Source organism: Mustela putorius, unplaced genomic scaffold (assembly GCF_011764305.1).
Source record: "Mustela putorius furo isolate JIRA1106 unplaced genomic scaffold, ASM1176430v1.1 tig00537227_pilon_pilon_pilon, whole genome shotgun sequence".
NCBI classification, from domain to species: domain Eukaryota; kingdom Metazoa; phylum Chordata; class Mammalia; order Carnivora; family Mustelidae; genus Mustela; species Mustela putorius.
In genome coordinates, this window is record NW_025422368.1 from 17,181,025 (window position 1) to 17,201,510 (window position 20,486).

The 20,486-nt window shown below is 38.6% G+C and overlaps 1 protein-coding gene across 1 annotated transcript in view; it reads left to right on the top strand.

Annotated features, from left to right (window-relative positions):
* The window catches only part of PKP2 (plakophilin 2), a 91,107-nt gene extending 82,433 nt beyond the window's left edge, over positions 1-8,674 (top strand). The window contains exons 11-13 of the mRNA XM_004771822.3: positions 2,608-2,797; positions 5,823-5,910; positions 6,058-8,674. Coding sequence (XP_004771879.1) covers positions 2,608-2,797; positions 5,823-5,910; positions 6,058-6,126 — 347 coding nt within the window. The 3' untranslated portion in view covers positions 6,127-8,674. The remainder of the gene's footprint in view (positions 1-2,607; positions 2,798-5,822; positions 5,911-6,057) is intronic.
* Positions 8,675-20,486: the final 11,812 nt, after the last annotated feature.

The following is a 20,486-nucleotide window of genomic DNA, read 5'->3' on the forward strand; positions in this document are numbered from 1 at the left end:
TCTCTGCTCGTCCGGGAGCCTGCTTCTCCTTCTGCCCCACCCCCCCAGCTCAGGCATGTACTCTCTCTCAAATAAACAAATAAAATTTTTTTTAAAAATATATTTTCTTACAAATTTAAAGATAGGCACACTTGGTATGGTGACAGAGTATTAGAGCTCATGCAGAAGACACGGATCTGCGTCCTACAAGGCCACTTTGTCACTTACACCACCTTGGCTAGTCATTGAACTGCTCTAACCAGAATGAGATTAATAATCACTACTTCAAGGATCAGATAAAATAATGTATTTATAAGGAAGTATTTGGACACATCTTGAGATTCTCAATTCCCATTTACTCATATTTACAGATGTTTTCTGACATCCAACTAATGCCTTGGCTTTTTAAGACATTGAGTTTAAGGATTAAATAAAATCTCCCTCAGCAACAAGACATTGAGCTGCAACTCTCCCAATAACATGAGAAGGCCTTTAATTTTATATTTCATTATTAAAGATCCCATTTTAATTGTCCCAAAATATATTTATTCAGGCCCAGTCATGTGTGTACGTACATATGCATACATACATATGCTCTTTCTTTTCAGGTTTCTTTTGCTTATTTTCTTTCCTAATGTTACGTGTATGCATTTATGTATGTATGTATATTACCAACCCTGTGAAGTAGATACTATTATTCCCCCATTTTACAGATTGAAGAAACACAGCATGGAGAGGTTAAGTAGCTTGCCCAGACCACATAGCCACAGAGGGGAGAGACAGGACTGAAACGAAAAGTCTGACTTTAGAGCCTGAGCTCTGAGCTCTGAACACTGTGCCTCGATGCTTCAACAACAGTGAAAACCAGAGCTCAGGTCTTTGAGCAGAAGGTGTGTCCTTCCTGTCAGTCAGGTCCACATATTATCAAAGGATGATAAGTTGCTCAGTCCTTTTATTGCATCTGTCTCTGTTTTAGACATAGCACTCAAAGCTGGAGTCCAGAGTAAATGTGATGATTGTCTTCAGGAACCCATAGCCTCCTTTGGAACTCAGACAGCACATGACTGATTACAATGCAGTGCCCTAGAGAAAGGAGTGCGCTTCATCATGACACATAAACTCAGATGAAGAAACAACAAAACAAAGCAGAAGTATTTGTTTTACAACCATGATAAACACAACACCGTATTAAAGAGCTGTGAAGAGCAACAGGCGCTTGCTCTCTATCATTGAAGAAGGGTCCCAAGTAGTAAGAGAAAAAGAAGAAAATACACATGAAAAGAATCATTGCAAAAAATCAAGTATATATCTATATTGCCCAAAATATATACCAATATATTTGACAAGTTATAGTCAAATCATCAAATAGTAATACCTCTTTTGTTACCACCAAAAAAACACAAATTAAAACCCTACAACCTAGAACTTACATATAGAGTGAAAACATAAATTTAAAAGTGTTGCCTTTTTTTTTTTTAATAATAGTATTATTTGTGCACTGAAGAAACTAAGCAATACAAATAATTTTTTTGAAAAAAATTTTTAGGTCACCATCAATACTATTGTCAAAAAACAAGTCTTGTTAACATTTTAATGTATTTCTTCTCAGGTTTCTTTTGAATATTTTCTTTCCAAATGTTATTATATATTCTTTTTTAAATATTTTATATTATATATTCTTCATAAATAACTGTACTTAACTTTCACACAGAATACTAATATAAATATTTTATTATACATGTTTCACAAATATTTTTGAGATATATAATCTTTGCAGATGTGTTTTAGAAAATCATATTCCTATTATTAAGTTATGTAAGCTTTTTATAATTTTTCACTTATATATAATACTATAATAAAAACCTCTGCATACGGCTTTTTCTGTTTTTAAAGTAAATGTCTTTAGGATTAATTTCTAGAAGTGCAATTACTGAATCAAAGAATGTGAAAAAATTTTAAATTCTTGACACTTCTGTTAAATTATCATTGTCATTTCTGCCAAAAGAATTCCAATGTACTGAGAAGAGAATACCATCTTTTGGGGGGCACTTGGGTGGCTAATTTGTTTGAGCATCCAACTCTTGATTTCAGCTTAAGTCACTCTCAGGGTCATGGGATCGAGCCCCACATTGGACTCCCTGCTCAGCAGAGAGTATGCTGGGGAGTCTCCCTCCCCTCCACTCACAGGTCCCTTTGCCCACATGCTCTCTCTCTCTCTCTCTCTCAAATAAATGTTTTTTAAAAATCACCATTTAAGAATCTTTTTAAGGGGTGCCTGGATGGCTCAGTGGGTTAAGGCCTCTGCCTTCAGCTTGGGTCATGATCTCAGGGTCCTGGGATCGAGCCCCACATCCGACTCTCTACTCAGCAGGGAGCCTGCTTCCCCCTCTCTCTCTGCCTCTCTCTCTGCTTGCTAATGATCTCTCTCTGTCAAATAAACAGAAAAAAATCTTAGAAAAAGAAGTAAGAAAGATCTTTTTAAAATTTGAGTATCAGAGATTACGTCTTTCCATATGTTCATTAACTAGTTGTGTTTCTTTTAAAAATGTTTTTTACCCAAAATGTGTTGGGATCTTGAGATTAAGGAATAATCCTTCTAATCAAATGTTGATTTTTTTCTTTTTGTAGCCAAAGAAACTTTGCCTGATTTGGTTTCCATAATTCCTGACACAGCCCCGAGTACTGATCTTCTCATTGAGACTACAGCCTCTGCCTGCTACACTCTGAACAATATAATCCAAAATAGTTACCAGAATGCACGGGATCTTCTGAACACTGGAGGCCTGCAGAAAATCATGACCATCAGCTCAGGCGATGTGTAAGTCTTATAGTATCTGCCTGTTGGTTATCTCCCTATTCCTCACCATCCCTCCCATATGACATCTAGTTTTGAATGTCCACACATTGAGAACCATGAGTATTATGGCCCAAAAAACAAGATTGTAAAGTTGAGCCAGATGGTCTGGTTCAATTCTTGATAATCAAGCAAGTGAAAAACTGAATTCTCCAAGCCAAATAGTTGCCCATTCACTTCTAAAATATCCAGATAGTCAAACTCCATAATTTCTCTGGGTAGTACATGGCAACCTTTTATTGACCTAATGAATTAGTTTCCTAGAGCCACAGCTGTGATTTAAAACCAGGAAAATATAAGCAAAGTGAGAGTCCTTCCCACCAAAGTGGGCAGCAAAGGGACTGCTCCTTTCCTCACTTAGATCTAGACCTAGTGTCACGCCAGGTACCTTAGAAAAAGCAGTGATAACACAAGAAGTAGGAGGCAACGTAATCAGAAATTCCTGCTTTCTCAGTTTTCTCTATCACATCTCTTCCATCTCTCATTCCCTTCTGAGAATAGGAGATCTAATTACAGTAGACATCCCACATCCCTGTTCCTGTGTCTTTTAATTTTTTCCATTAAAAAAAAAGTGATAAAGAGAATGAAAAACGTTGTGTAATGAAATTAATTACTATTAGTTAATTTACAGGCATGGAATCCAAAGAGGGCATCTTTTTCTCTATTTATACAATTCTGAATTGTTTGAGTTGTTAAATAGAAGTTACTTTTGTAAGTAACTAAGAAAGAGATGAAGTGTTATACCCCAATTCTAATGAGTGGTAAAGCACATGGACTTCACCCCTGCTAGACGAATGTGTGCCTGGCCCCATGGGGAAGCACAGGGGTCTGTGGGGTCCTGGAGTCAACACACATCTCCTTCCCCACTCACATAGGCCCCTATACGCTGCAGTCCCATTCCCAAACCTCATGGGGAAGGAAGACCATATTCAGAGTCAAAGGATTAAAAGGAGCGCTGGTTAGAATTCCCCAAGTCAGAATATTCACCTGGTAGAGAGCAGTTGCTCAGTCTTTATGGAAAGATCGAATGATTGCTATAAAACAGAAATGACTTTCAAGTAGTCATCCATGCTTCTAAGCAAATCTCCCTAAGACCATATGATTTTCATTATTTGAGTAATCGAGCATAAGAAGTGCATGAGAATATACCCTCACTTTTAGTATAGCTTAGCAATATATGGGGATGTGCTACTCTGTTCTTTTTTGCCCTGAGTGTCCATTTGCCCTGGCTCAAAAAAAAATATATCATCAACATGGAGCTTCTACCAGTTGTGCCTGCTGTTCCTTCCTTGCTAAGTGTTGTATAGCTGACCCGTAATGTAGGGGCTAGCCTGGAAATTAATTGCCATATATAACATTTTTTTCTTTGAATAAATGATTTCCAAGTAACAACCAACTTATAAAGAAGCTGTGATATCAAACCCTTGCTATTCAAAAAACATTTTCCAGTTTTAAATATTAGAGACCCATAGTTTTCATGGATTTATTAGTATTTCAGTATTAGCAAGTGACTCTGAAAAGTCCATGAAGTACTAAAAAAAATCTGTAAAGTGCTGATTTGATTTTCCCTTAATGCAAGACTGGCATGGAAGAGAAAGGCTTTTAGCTAATGAATGAACTCAAGATGTGCTTTTCCATACCGTATTGCATTATCTGTTCATGGTTGCCTGTTTGTAAACTCCTATGACATGAAAAATTAAACGTTTGTTTCTTTGTTAAAAGAAAAAACTCAGCTGTGTGCTTGTTCAGTTGATGGAAGAGAAAGAGCTCTAAGGAAGCATAGATCCTTAGCCAGAAACAGGATGTTTAGGACAAATGTTTTGTTTTGTTTTTATTTAAATTCAATTTAATTAACACATAGTGTATTGTTAGTTTCAGCGGTAGAATGTAGTGATTCATCGGTTGCATATAACACCCAAGTGTTCATTACTTCAAGTGCCTTCCTTAATGCCCATCACCCAGTTACCTCACCCCCCAACCCACCTCATTTTAGGACAAACTTAAAAGCAAAACATCAAAAACTAAGTATATTGTCGGGGTACCTGGCTAGCTCAGTGGGTGGAACATGTGACTTCTGAGATCAGGGTTTTGAGTTTGAGCCTCATGTTGGGTGTAGAGGTTACTTAAAAAATAAAGAAGAGGGACGTCTGGGAGGCTCAGTCAGTTAAGCATCTGCCTTTGGCCCAGGTCATGTTCCCAGGGTCCTGGGATCCAGCCCCATGCTGGGCTCCCTTCTCCACCAGGAGTCTCCTTCTCCCTCTGCCCCCTCCCCCTGCTCATTCTCTCTCTTTCTCACTTTCTCTCTCAAATAAATAAAGTCTTTTTCTTAAATTGAAGGAAAAAAACTTAAGTACAATGTCCAGTATTGTAGTGACTTGGATTTATAACGGGAGTACATTTTCCATTCACTCCATACAAAAACAAAGAAATTTGGAAGCTATTGTAACAAATATTTCAATAAGAATTTATTATATTAACTTAAAAATATTACTCATACTCTCGTAGAATCACTAAGTCTAGAAGGTAGATATATTTTTCAGTCATGCTTTTCCGAATTTGTATTCTATGTATATGCATTATAAATGTACAAATATATTTCTATTCTATAAATAGCATGTATATAATATTTAATATATTTGATTTATTTATTAATGTAATATAAATAAATGTAAATAATGTATATAAATATATAAATTATATTCTATAAGCCAAGGATTTATGAAATCTAAGGATATATTCCTTGTAAATATCAGGAATATGCTCTATAAAAACTATTTGCTGGCCTGTGCTAGTGGTTTTAAGATTTTTTTTTTAATAATTTTTTTTTTTTTTTTTAAACCCAATGTGGCCCCTGGCCTTCAAAGCTCACCATCTAATTCTCTTGTTATGGTGAGTGTCCTGACTTGGCTGTCGAGCAGCAGCAGTTAAAGATCTGCGGAACGCCCACAGACAGCATCCTGATCTCGGAATGCCTTTTTCCTCTTTTCAGTTATGGCTCCAACAAAGCAAGTAAAGCTGCTTCTGTTCTCCTATATTCCCTGTGGACGCACACAGAGCTCCATAATGCCTACAAGAAGGTAAGAACACTAAAAAGGTCTGGGTTGCAGTTAACAGCCACATCGTAATGGCCTGTTTGTCTGCCCCAGGCGACACAGCACTAAAAACTCCATTTTCGTGTATGACAATGTTGTTACCTTTCACATTTCTGTTTGTTTATTCCAAAGGCTCAGTTTAAGAAGACAGATTTTGTCAACAGCCGGACTGCCAAAGCCTACCACTCCCTTAAAGACTGAGGAAAAGGAAAAAGTGCTCTCAGAAATCTCAACCTCACCATTCTCAGCCACAAAAAAAAAGCCTCAAAGGAAAACACCTATTTTTCTACTTCCCAGCCCAAGAAACCTCAAAAGAGCATGCCCTGTTTCTTAGCCTTTTCTATTTTCAAGGTCCCCAGAATCCAGAAGACATATAGGCAAAATATAATTTTATTAGTCTTCCAGAAAACTTTTTCAAGTTTGCTACCAGTAGACACTGGCAACAGCCTCACTTTTACCCTCCACAGACTGTGGTCCTTGTGATCGGGATTCACGGTGCAGGGCCTCCCGGAACCGAAATGCGAATTCATGTGGAATGAGCATTAACAACAAACAAGGAAAGAAGGAGACGGTCCTATTACCAGGATTTTAACAGTTTGGTTTATGCGTATAGTCCTTTCCTGGTTTCTATATTTTGTCTCTCATATGCACATTGCTTCACCATTGGCCATGAGTGTATTGTTCTGCAGTGTTGAAACAGAATGAAAACGACAAGAAATATTTGCAGGAGAAAATTTAATGGCAAAATTATATGTTTGTTTACTTTGTGCTTGTTTTTATCCTCTTGAATTTTTTTTTCTGATTTGAAGTGAACTGAAGAAATTTAGGTCACATTGAGTGTGCATGACTCTAAGAAAACGAAATTGAAATGAAGTGATCATAGCAAATTTAAAAATCTTCTCACAGAGAACAGCGACTATGGTTATAAAATTCCGTGTTCCCTCTAACACTTAAATATAGTCTTGCTCAAGGAAATACCTACCCTATGACAACACCATGAAATGCAAATCTCTCCAGAATAGTAGGATTCAATATGATCTATTACCTGGACTTTTTCAGCAACTTCAGTGGTCTGGTAGAAAACAGACTCTATACTCTTCAGCTACAAAAGGAAATAAAAACCTCTCAAACTGCTGCATGAGCCCAGGGCACTGAAAACAGCTCATTTAATAAATTATTATCAATCAGCCCAACTTTGCCCAACATTTAAAAAATACCACCTTAGAGAGCCTCTAAATCTCATGTGATCTTCCTCAAGCCATTATTTTAAGTCAAGGAAATTACAGAGCAAAAAAATGAAGACACTGTGTTGAGGAAAAATATGTCAAGGCTATGCAGAAATGATATGGGATATACTAGTGTTGAAAAATTGACATCATCTGTTGAAGTGAATCTGTTAAAAGTGTTCTTTTAACTGAGCGATGATTAGTACCATTTACGTAAAATTAGTCTTTTCAACTACAGTTCTGTTATATTTTCCTTTTTTAAAAAAAAAAATCTGACAGTGTTTTCTATAAGAAAGTAAGAAGGAAAAAAATCCTTCGGCTCCCTTTGGCCAGAGATGTATAATAGAAAAATAAATGCCCATTTTCAAATTGAATGTGTACTTAAGTCTTTATTATCTTGAGAAGACAAAATTCTTTTAATTTTAAGAGCTTAATGGAGAAGACTCAGAATACTAACCTAGTTCAAAATGAAATTGTTAGATACCAATTTTTAAATACTGAAGAGAAAAACCATTTCTTTTTCTAGAGCTTTGATGAATAATGTTTGGAACATTTTTTATTCCTCTACATAACTGATGGATGTTCAAAAGTTTCTGTGTTTTTTAATGCATTAGTAGAGCCTTCAATATTAAACACAAAAGGAGGTCAAAATAATGTTGCCTGCATTGGTATCTGTGTACATCTGATTTATTTGTGTATCACAGTATATGTGCTATGACTGACACGGCATTTGAAGATTTGACCTTATAAACGTACATTGCTAAGTTTCTATTTCTATTTGTAATTGTTTCTATTTCTTCCCTACTTAAAAGCCTAGATTCTTTACAAAGAAACACTTCCTGCAAGAAAACTGGAATTAGCTAATGACTAAAGCATGCCTCAATGGAGAGACATACTAATGTGGTAGATTTTAGTAAATTGAGTGGGTCTGTGACCTGACAAGATAGACTGGTTTGATCCGCATGTCCTTCTTTGTTCACTCTGCTTACCAAAAACCTCACTATTCTACTATCTTTGGATACCTCTGGGGGAGGTCCTTGTGTGCTGAATATCAGTTTTGATCTCAGGTCCACACAAAAAGCTTTTTTTTTTTTTTTTAAAAAATATGTGTCCCATCCTTCCCCATGTCATCAGATTTGACAAGCTGAGTGGAGCCTTTTTGTCTATTTCTGCTAAGAGTTCCAAAGGACTGCTTCCTTGTCAAGAATTCTTAATGATGGTGTGGCATATGGGAGGTCACTGCCCTGGCTTTCTGTCACTGGAAACATTTGTTTATACCTGATGGAAATAACCAACGGGTTATCTGGCAAGATAGGGGATTAACATGTCAAATGGGGAAATACGCAGCATGAGTAGATAAACCACTTTAAAATGAATTTAATCACCCTCTGAAGAAGCAATTTCTCAGAATAAAGAAAGGAAATAGGAAATAAACATATTTCAATATCTTTATATACCTATAACTTATTTGTACTATAGTTATAAATGAAATTTCCTCTAAATAAAACGTGTCATGAACTTATTGTGCTTTGGAATGAGGTCAACTTCAGTATGTTTGTACTTCCAACAAAATTGCAGAAGCCTCGAATCGTGGGATCTGAGGATTAGGGGGGAATTTAGAGGACATCTGGTCAAGTCCTTCTTAAAGTATTGAATGCATCAGAAAAGATGCAGTTCTTATCAAAGTAACAGGAGAAAAATTTTCAGTCATTCGTTCAGCTAATGCTCGCATGACCCTGTAATGCACCCATTTTAAGACTCAGTAACTGTTACATTAAATTATTTGTTGTGGAAGAGAAAATAAATAAAAAAGGAAACAAACTTTTCAAAATAAAATCCTGCATTACATTTAATGTTTTAGTTTGTAGTGGTACTGACAACTTCATCTCTTGGGAAATAAACTTCAACCTTTTAAGGACAGTAAGAGAAAGGAAAACTCTCTTTTTATGATATATTCAGGAAAGAAAGATCAAAATGCTGTATGTTGGTAAAAGAGCTGTTTTTAAAGAATGAGAGGAAGGGAAAGCATTCTGAAGCCATCTGGGAGACACACGTAAAGAATCCAGCAATAGTTAGCCTGGAAGAAAGGTGCCATGTTACCTGTCTTCAAATATCTGAAGGACCTTTGTATAAAAGATGACAGTCTTATTCTGAGTAGAGGAGAGACCAGGCCAATAGGTAGAGGCTTGTGAGACTAGCTCTGACTGAACAATAGTGGACGTATATTTGAGTACTCCTCACAGCCTCCTCATGAAGGATACAGTTTTTCCTTTTTCCTTCCTTTTTTTACATTTTACACATGAAAATAATGTGAAGTAGAAAGAGGTCACCTTCCGAAGGAGTACAGCCAGAAAGTTCAGGGAGGCCATAGAAAGTCAGGTGGAATAGCTCCTCACAGGCTCTACTCCGAGACCAAAGAATGGAAGGTGTGTCTCCATGCTGGAGCAATGTGGGGGATCTGTTTGGCTTATCTCTCTTTGGAGAGTTATAAGGGCAGTCTGGCATAATGGTGAAGAGGACTGATTCTAGAACCAACCAGTCTGAGCTCAAAGTGGGACTTCTCCTGTTTAATAGCTGGAGTGAGTTTCTTACTTAACTCTGAGTCTCAGCCTTCTTTAACTGTTAGGTGGGAACAATAGTAGTAGTTACTTCTACTGTTGGGTTGTTTGAGGATTAAATGTCTTCTTAATTGTAAAGCACTAAAAATAGTCCCTGACAGTATGTACCGAACAAATGCTAACTACATTACTTGGAGTTCCCTGGTTTGAGGGTTCTTTGCTCTTTTTTTGTACTCCATCTCTTGAGTTTCTCTTTTCAGATATGGTTGATTTAGTTAAAAGCCCCAGCCCCTTCCCCCAGCTACCCATTTTACACACACACCATCCCTTAGAAGGCCAGGCAAAGAAAGAGGAAAACAAATATGGCCCAGTCAAGTGATCCTGAATGTCTCTTCCTCAGGAAACGAGTCTTTTGGGAGGTATTTTTAAGTGTTAAATGAAAAGAAATATCCCCAAATCAAATAAGTTTAAGAAGGGCTGGATTATACAAAGATTGATTACAAGGCTTCTCAGAGTCTCTAACGTGCACTGTGCATTGTGAAATCTCCCAAGAACGGGAGACTTTTGTTTGAATCAGTACAACCTTTTTCCTTAGATGACTCTTGAAGCTGTGCTTCTACTGTGGGCGCTGTGATCTGGGCCAGAGGCAGGAGGACGAGAGGCATTCCTCTGCTTGGCAGCCTTGTCCAGTTCATCTCCTGAGGCCTGGACTACTCAGAAACCATACCTGGGCTTAGTCATGATTTAGTGAAATCAGAAAGTCAATGATTTCAATAGATTAAGGACTAGTTCCTAAGTATTTTGTTTCTTTACCACCTGGAGTGTGCTCGTCTACAGGCAAGAAAGCAACTCAGAAGGCAGTTATTAGCCCAGAGGAGCATGTTGAGGCAGCAACATGCTGTCCTAAATCTCACATCAAGAAGCAGTTAAATCTCTCAGAGGCCTGACTTTCACCGTAAGCTACTAACATACAATCCATCTGGTAAGGAACAAAAAACAAGTTAAAACTTGCAGATTTTCCTACAGCTATAATATAAGATGTTCTTCCCAGGAATAAGCAATTTTTTGGAGTTTTGTTTTAGAAAAAAAGGAGGAGTTCCACTTTTAATTCTCTTTCAGCGTACATGTATTGAACGTTTATTCCTGGAGCTGACAACCAGTGAGATGCAGATTTACGAGAAAGTGCCCACACGTCTGAGCAAAACAGATGTCTCTGTGATGGAAACTTGTACAGTTTACAGTATCCTTTGCGGTATCTGAGAAATGAAAAGTCATCATCTCGTTTCCTGGGAAATAAACGTCATCATTCTACAGGGTGAGAGTTGGGGAGCTCTAGAGCCACACAGACCTTCTGGAATAGGTCTCCTAGAATAATGATTAGCCCGAGAGACAAAGGACTAAGAAGAACATACCTGCATTTTTAGCCAGGAGGAATTGTCAGAATTGATATCCTTTACTAAGAATGTGTGAAAAATTTAATATTTAGAAAACTAACAAAAATTTTTTTCTCCAATTTGTTTTACCTCTTGCTCTAATTGGAGGTTTTTGCAGTTCCTAATTGAAAAAATAGAAGTAATCTATTTTTGTGGTATTGCTGAACAGCTCTTTATAAGAATTATGTGTGAACATACTAAGTAGCACATTGCCACTTCTTCTGGTTGCTCATACCTAAAGTGACCCACTTCCTCATCTCATGGTTCTATTTCTCCTGCTTTAGTTTATCACTTAAGATGCTTCATTTGCATTCAGGTAACAAAAAAGTTCAGCTCAAGTGGCTTAAACAATAAATGTATTTATTTTGTGTAACAGGAAGACCAGGTTTAGGCTCAGGCTTGGTTATTCCAGCAACTCATTGAAGTCATCAAGAATCTAGATTACTGGGGATCCCTGGGTGGTTCAGTTGGTTAAGCATCTGCCTTTGCCTTCGGTTAAGGTCATGACCCTGAGATCAGGGATAAAGCCCTGCATCAGGCTCCCTGCTCAGCTCTCTTGCTCTCTTGCTCTCTTGCTCACTTTCTCTCAAATAAATTTCAAATAAATAAAATCTTTCTCTCAAACAAATAAATTTTTTAAAATATTTTATTAATTTATTTTACAGAGACAGTAAGAGAGGGAACACAAGTAGGGGCAGCAGCAGAGGGGGAGGGAGAAGCAGGCTTCTTGCTGAGCAGGGAGCCCAGTGTGGGGCTCAATCCCAGGACCTGAGATCATGACCTGAACCAAAAGCAGACGCTTAATGACTGAGCCAACCAGGTGCCCCTAAATAAAATCTTTTTTGAAAAAACATTTCAAAACATTTCAAGGTTCCTTCGGTCTTTCTGCTCTGCCATCCTCGGCATTTTTGCTTTTGTCCCCTGGTTGATTTCTCCATTTTGACAAAATGGTTGCAGCAGCTCCAAACGTGTCACCTTTACAGGCCATGTCTAAAGGCCAGAAGAGGGGCGCCTGGGTGGCTCAGTGGGTTAAGCCGCTGCCTTCGGCTCAGGTCATGATCCCAGGGTCCTGGGATGGAGCCCCACATCGGGCTCTCTGCTCAGCAGGGAGCCTGCTTCCTCCTCTCTCTCTCTCTGCCTGCCTCTCTGCCTACTTGTGATCTCTCTCTGTCAAATAAATAAATAAAATCTTAAAAAAAATAAATAAAGGCCAGAAGATTAAGCAATCCTTCTTGCATCCTTTTTTTTTTTTTAAAGTATTGTTTTGGTTTTTGGTTTCTTTTTGTTTTTTTTTTTTTATTTTTTGAAGATTTTATTTATTTATTTATTTGAGAGAGAGAAAGTGAGAGAGTGTGCATGAGAGGGAGAAGCAGACTCCCCACTGAGTGGGTGGGACTCGATCCCCAGACTCCAGGATCATAACCTGAGTCACAGGCAGACATGTAATTAACTGAGCCACCCACGTGCCCCACATGCATGCTTTTTTTTAATAAGTAAAGAAAAATTTCCCAGAAGCCTCCATCAGATATCCTCATTTTATATTGCCCAGAATTCTTTCACCTGTCCCTTCTTAAATCAATTCCTGGTGAGAAAAATGAAACTACTGTTCCTTTCTCATACCGATCACATTTCACCCAAGGCTGGGCCTACCTCCACTGAGAGGCAAGGGTAGGGAACACTTGAACAAAGCCGGGGTTTTATTGAACAAGAACAAAAGGGGCGGCAGAGTAGTCAACCAACACTGCCTGCCCTTGGTGAGGACATCTGAAGAAGAAAGAATTTACCTTTTTTTTTTCTTTTTTTTAAGAATTCAACATTTTTTAGCAATCTGACCTCATCTGGCCCATAGGAGAAGTGTTGTCTCAAATGCCACAGGAGAAAGGACAAGTGTGGCTGTTGCATTGCATTTAGGACAAAGTCCATGAGGGCTTGTGAATGAAGAATGACGGAAGAGTTGGGAACTGCAATTAAACCAATAATCATGATTTCAAGGAGAAAGATGAAAATGATGCTCGGCTAACAGTGAGGTGGAATAAAATCATTTCGGAAATTCTGTGCCTCTTTTTAATTTTCTTGACATCTACCATTCCTCACCTGTAACTGGTAATTATGGACCCCAAATTATGGACTCCATTACCTTCATGGACCACATCATCTTAGAACATCTGGTCTGAACCCGAGCTGTCTGATAATCTCATTTCCTCAGTGAGACATCAGTTGAGCCAGTAGACACAGCGTGGACTGGAATTCTGACTTTACCCCTCCCTGGCTGTGTGACTCTGGGGAGCTACTTTAACTTTCTGAGTCACTGGGAGAATGGAGTTGACAATTACCGCTTCACTGGATGGTTCAGGGAATAAGATGAGGTGATGTTTTCATCATGCTTGGCTCCTGGGCACTCGATACAAGGTAGCCTTGATGACCTCCTATAGACTGGTCTGTCACCCAGGGGTTCCCCAGACTTCATGTTCTCCAGTCTAATTCCCCTGCTTTTCACAGTGGCCCAGGAATCATCTTAGAGCAGAAAGCAAATTCCATAGTGATGAAACAGGAAATGGGAAGAGAGAGGGGAAACTTCCCTGCTGAATCCCTCCAGCCCCTCCTCCTGCCTCCTGGTTCTGCTCACTTCACTTCTGCTAATCCGATAATCCACACCAAACTCTATCCTGAAGAACTCAAATCAGGGAAAACTCGCAGGGGCACAAAATGAAAGGACTCCCTTTACTACTAGGGTTGCAGTGGGAGATAGTATGTTCTTGCTAACCCAAGAGGAAATATTGAATAAGCTTTTCTATTAAAGAAATGCATTTGTGCTACTTAGGGTAAATAATGCATCTGGTCAAGCAGTAACACTTAGCTTCCTTTTCTGAAAAAAAAAAAAAATCTGATACTTTTCTGAAGTTAATGTTTTATGTGTGCATGAAAGTATGGGTGTGACATAGACTGTTCATTACCCTCACAACGTCCTTTCTCTCTTCCCATCCCAAGAGAATTTTTGACAGGACACGCAGTGCCCAGTGTAAAGACGATATTTCCCTGACTCACGTGGCAGCTGAGTTGAAGGCATGGGAGTAAATGCTAGCTTGCAGCACGGAAGTAAAATATAATCCTACAGCCTCTCAAAACCTTCCTTAACACAGTGGGCACATCCCTCCTTTGCCCTCTTTTATCCCCTTTCTCCATTCTGCCTGGAAGGCTGACATTACCTGCCTGACCACAAGGAGGAAGGCCACACTCTGGTGTGGTGGGACAGTGATCTCCGTGGAACCCGGTCATACCAGTTCAGGGCCACTTACCTTCAGACACTGCACACATGAGAGAGAAACAAAATTTTATTGGGTGTAAGCTATTATTATTTTAGTGTTTATATCTCACAATCAAACTTAATTCTAATCATCACTTCTTAACACTACTATAGAGAGCAAAATGTTTTAGTTTTTGTATCTCACAATCAAAATTCTAACCATCACTTCTTAACACTATTATATAGAGCAAAACCAAATCAAGAAAATTTCCAAACCAGAAGATACAGTGTTTCTGTCCTAGATCAAAATGCCAACTAGAAGATTAAACTGCTTGTGAGAATACAGAAAAACAGAAGTAAATTTGGTGAGTTAATTTTGGACTTCAGATTTATTTATTCTGTTGATAAGCCTTTTTACAAAGCAGTCTTCAGCCACATTGTGAAATTATTTCTACTCAATAAAAAAAAATACATACATTTCCAAGAGGGAACTGGAAGACACAGTTTTGACCTACTGGTGTCATATTTCCTCTGGAAAGCACACTCTGGGGCATATTGCCCCAGAAAATCGTAGTGCTGAAATATAAACCTTGTAAAACCACGTGAGAAAGAAACCTGTTTTATACAATGTATTTGCTGACAAATGTCAAGAGGAAATAATTTCTACAAAATGAAAAGAACCATTAAGTAGTCTAAATTAGGTCACAAACATTTTTAAAACTTCTGCTGGAAAACCACCTATGGTTGACTAATACTCTTTATCCCCCAGATGCTCTATATGATAAAAGGCATCCAATTCCTGACCTGCATTCTATAATATTGAAAAATAATGCTATGTCATAATAACTAGGCCTATATGGATTTGTGGCCGTTTTGCTTCACAGATCTTGCCTTTGGACACTCAGCACCCAGTCCTAATTCTTCTAAATTCCCTCCTGTGTCCTAGGCACTAGGAGGCAAGAAGCTACCTTTCTCACTCTCTCACTGTTAGAGTTTAGAATACAGGTTGGGTTCTGCCAGTACGACGCAGGCGGGGAGGAAGTGGAGGCCATGTTCTGGCTGCTACTGCGTCTGGCAAGCAAGTCGCAATGGATGTAAGTGTACCAATGTCCGGTCACCAGCTCCATGCACGTTGGTAGCCGTGATAGTGACTGCTGTGATGGTAGAACCAGCAGCAGCTGACCTTCTGACTTCCGCTCATCCAGCTCCTGCAGGAGTATGTGAACACCAAAGTCCTTTCTACTTATACACTGTTGTAGGGGTAGAAATTCTACTCTGTTGGAGTGAGTTCTGTTTTCTGTGCCGAACCCTGAGAGAGTATTCTAGTCACTCATATATTTGCCAAGAATTGGGGAAATTAGTTTCCCAGAAGAGCGTAATCATTTGTTAACTGAGTTCTTTGATGTTAAAAAGGGATCTTTGGTATATCATAAAGATTGGTGTTTCTTAAGCATTGAGCTCAACTTAAATATTTGGTTTTCAATACACATATAATTTTTCTATAACATTTTTACTTGATCTTTGATTACTATTTCAATAAGTAATAAGTTTAACAGTAATTTATCCCAAATAATTAACCTTTAATTAATTATATGTTGGTTAAGCATAATAAACAATAATCACAGAAATTCAGTGTATCTCAAGGCCTTCATACACTCAACATGTTAGATACAAATATTTAATTAAACTTGACTAAGTTAAATGGTGCTAAGAAACCTGAAACATACAGACTTGAAATATCCAATTCCTTTAGACAGTCAAATACTGTTTTCAAACTATATCAAAAACCTTCCTCATAAAAATCATAAGACTAATATTAATTAAACATATCAAATTAAAATCACAAGTACAGGGGGATCTGGCTGGCCCAGTTGGAAGAGCATGGGATTCATTTTTTGTTTTGTTTTAAAGATTTTATTTATTTGACAGAGATCACAAGTAGGCAGAGAGGCAGAGAGGCAGGCAGAGAGGGCAGGGGGGCGGGGAACAGGCTCCCCGCTGAGCAGAGAGCCTGATGCGGGGCTCGATCCCAGGACCCTGAGATCATGACTTGAGCTGAAGGCAGAGGCTTTAACCCACTGAGCCACCCAGGTGCCCCAAGCATGGGATTCTTTTTTTTTTTTTAATTTTTTATTTTTTATAAACCTATATTTTTATCCCCAGGGGTACAGGTCTGTGAATCACCAGGTTTACACACTTCACAGCACTCACCAAAGCACATACCCTCCCCAATGTCCATAATCCCACCCCCTTCTCCCAACCCCCCTCCCCCCAGCAACCCTCAGTTTGTTTTGTGAGATTAAGAGTCACTTATGGTTTGTCTCCCTCCCAATCCCATCTTGTTTCATTTATTCTTCTCCTACCCACTTAAGACCCCATGTTGCATCACCACTTCCTCATATCAGAGAGATCATATGATAGGTGTCTTTCTCTGCTTGACTTATTTCACTAAGCATGATACGCTCTAGTTCCATCCATGTTGTCGCAAATGGCAAGATTTCATTTCTTTTGATGGCTGCATAGTATTCCATTGTGTATATATACCACATCTTCTTGATCCATTCATCTGTTGATGGACATCTAGGTTCTTTCCATAGTTTGGCTATTGTGGACATTGCTGCTATAAACATTCGGGTGCACGTGCCCCTTTGGATCACTACGTTTGTATCTTTAGGGTAAATACCCAGTAGTGCAATTGCTGGGTCATAGGGCAGTTCTATTTTCAACATTTTGCAGAACCTCCATGCTGTTTTCCAGAGTGGTTGCACCAGCTTGCATTCCCACCAACAGTGTAGGAGGGTTCCCCTTTCTCCGCATCCTCGCCAGCATCTGTCATTTCCTGACGTGTTGATTTTAGACATTCTGACTGGTGTGAGGTGATACCTCATTGTGGTTTTGATTTGTATTTCCCTGATGCCAAGTGATATGGAGCACTTTTTCATGTGTCTGTTGGCCATCTGGATGTCTTCTTTGCAGAAATGTCTGTTCATGTCCTCTGCCCATTTCTTGATTGGATTATTTGTTCTTTGGGTGTTGAGTTTGCTAAGTTCTTTATAGATTCTGGACACTAGTCCTTTATCTGATATGTCGTTTGCAAATATCTTCTCCCATTCTGTCAGTTGTCTTTTGATTTTGTTAACTGTTTCCGTTGCTGTGCAAAAGCTTTTGATCTTGATGAAATGCCAATAGTTCATTTTTGCCCTTGCTTCCCTTGCCTTTGGCGTTGTTCCTAGGAAGATGTTGCTGCGGCTGAGGTCGAAGAGGTTGCTGCCCGTGTTCTCCTCAAGGATTTTGATGGATTCCTTTCGCACATTGAGGTCCTTCATCCATTTTGAGTCTATTTTTGTGTGTGGTGTAAAGAAATGGTCCAATTTCATTTTTCTGCATGTGGCTGTCCAATTTTCCCAGCACCATTTATTGAAGAGGCTGTCTTTTTTCCATTGGACATTCTTTCCTGCTTTGTCAAAGATTAGTTGACTGTAGAGTTGAGGGTCTATTTCTGGGCTCTCTATTCTGTTCCATTGATCTATGTGTCTGTTTTTGTGCCAGTACCATGCTGTCTTGATGATGACAGCTTTGTAATAGAGCTTGAAGCCTGGAATTGTGATGCCACCAATGTTGGCTTTCTTTTTCAATATCCCTTTGGCTATTCGAGGTCTTTTCTGGTTCCATATAAATTTTAAAATTATTTGTTCCATTTCTTTGAAAAAGATGGATGGTACTTTGATAGGAATTGCATTAAATGTGTAGATTGCTTTAGGTAGCATAGACATTTTCACAATATTTATTCTTCCAATCCAGGAGCATGGAACATTTTTCCATTTCTTTGTGTCTTCCTCAATTTCTTTCATGAGTACTTTATAGTTTTCTGAGCATAGATTTTTTGCCTCTTTGGTTAGGTTTATTCCTAGTTATCTTATGGTTTGGGGTGCAATTGTAAATGGGATTGACTCCTTAATTTCTCTTTCTTCTGTCTTGCTGTTGGTGTAGAGAAATGCAACTGATTTCTGTGCATTGATTTTATGTCCTGACACTTTACTGAATTCCTGTATAAGTTCTAGCAGTTTTGGAGTGGAGTCTTTTGGGTTTTCCACATATAGTATCATATCATCTGCGAAGAGTGATAATTTGACTTCTTCTTTGCCGATTTGGATGCCGTTAATTTCCTTTTGTTGTCTGATTGCTGAGGCTAGGACCTCTAGTACTATGTTGAATAGCAGTGGTGATGATGGACATCCCTGCCGTGTTCCTGACCTTAGCGGAAAAGCTTTCAGTTTTTCTCCATTGAGAATGATATTTGTGGTGGGTTTTTCATAGATGGCTTTGATGATATTGAGGTATGTGCCCTCTATCCCTACACTTTGAAGATTTTTGATAAGGAAGGGATGCTGTACTTTGTCAAATGCTTTTTCAGCATCTATTGAGAGTATCATATGGTTCTTGTTCTTTCTTTTATTGATGTGTTGTATCACATTGACTGATTTGTGGATGTTGAACCAAACTTGCAGCCCTGGAATAAATCCCACTTGGTCGTGGTGAATAATCCTTTTAATGTACTGTTGAATCCTATTGGCTACTATTTTGTTGAGTATTTTCGCATCTGTGTTCATCAAGGATATTGGTCTGTAGCTCTCTTTTTTGATGGGATCCTTGTCTGGTTTTGGGATCAAGGTGATGCTGGCCTCATAAAAAGAGTTTGGAAGTTTTCCTTCCATTTCTATTTTTTGGAACAGTTTCAGAATAGGAATTAGTTCTTCTTTAAATGTTTGGTAGAATTCCCCCAGGAAGCCGTCTGACCCCGGGCTTTTGTTTGTTTGGAGATTTTTAATGACTGTTTCAATCTCCTTACTGGTTATGGGTCTGTTCAGGCTTTCTATTTCTTCCTGGTTCAGTTGTGGTAGTTTACATGTTTCTAGGAATGCATCCATTTCTTCCAGATTTTCAAATTTATTGGCATAGAGTTTCTCATACTATGTTCTTATAATAGTTTGTATTTCTTTGGTGTTAGTTGTGATCTCTCCTCTTTCATTCATGATTTTATTTATTTGGGTCCTTTCTCTTTTCTTTTTGATAAGTCTGGCCAGGGGTTTATCAATTTTATTAATTCTTTCAATGAACCAGCTTCTAGTTTCATTGATTTGTTCTATTGTTTTTTGGTTTCTATTTCATTGATTTCTGCTCTGATCTTCATGATTTCTCTTCTCCTGCTGGGCTTAGGGTTTCTTTCTTGTTCTTTCTCCAGCTCCTTTAGGTGTAGGGTTAGGTTGTATACCTGAGACCTTTCTTGTTTCTTGAGAAAGGCTTATACCGCTATATATTTTCCTCTCAGGACTGCCTTTGTTGTGTCCCACAGATTTTGAACTGTTGTATTTTCATTATCATTTGTTTCCATGATTTTTTTCAATTCTTCTTTAATTTCCTGGTTGACCCATTCATTCTTTAGAAGGATGCTGTTTAGTCTCCATGTATTTGGGTTCTTTCCAAACTTCCTTTTGTGGTTGAGTTCTAGCTTTAGAGCACTGTGGTCTGAAAATATGCAGGGAATGATCCCAATCTTTTGATACCGGTTGAGTCCTGATTTAGGACCGAGGATGTGATCTATTCTGGAGAATGTTCCATGTGCACTAGAGAAGAATGTGTATTCTGTTGCTTTGGGATGAAATGTTCTGAATATATCTGTGAAGTCCATCTGGTCCAGTGTGTCGTTTAAGACCTTTATTTCCTGGGGCGCCTGGGTGGCTCAGTGGGTTAGGCCGCTGCCTTCAGCTCGGGTCATGATCTCAGGGTCCTGGGATCGAGTCCCGCATCGGGCTCTCTGCTCAGCAGGGAGCCTGCTTCCTCCTCTCTCCTCTGCCTGCCTCTCTGCCTGCCTCTCTGCCTACTTGTAATCTCTCTCTGTCAAATAAATAAAATCTTTAAAAAAAAAAAAAAGACCTTTATTTCCTTGCTGATCTTTTGCTTGGATGATCTGTCCATTTCAGTGAGGGGAGTGTTAAAGTCCCCTACTATTATTGTATTATTGTTGATGTGTTTCTTTGATTTTGTTATTAATTGGTTTATATAGTTGGCTGCTCCCACGTTGGGGGCATAGATATTTAAA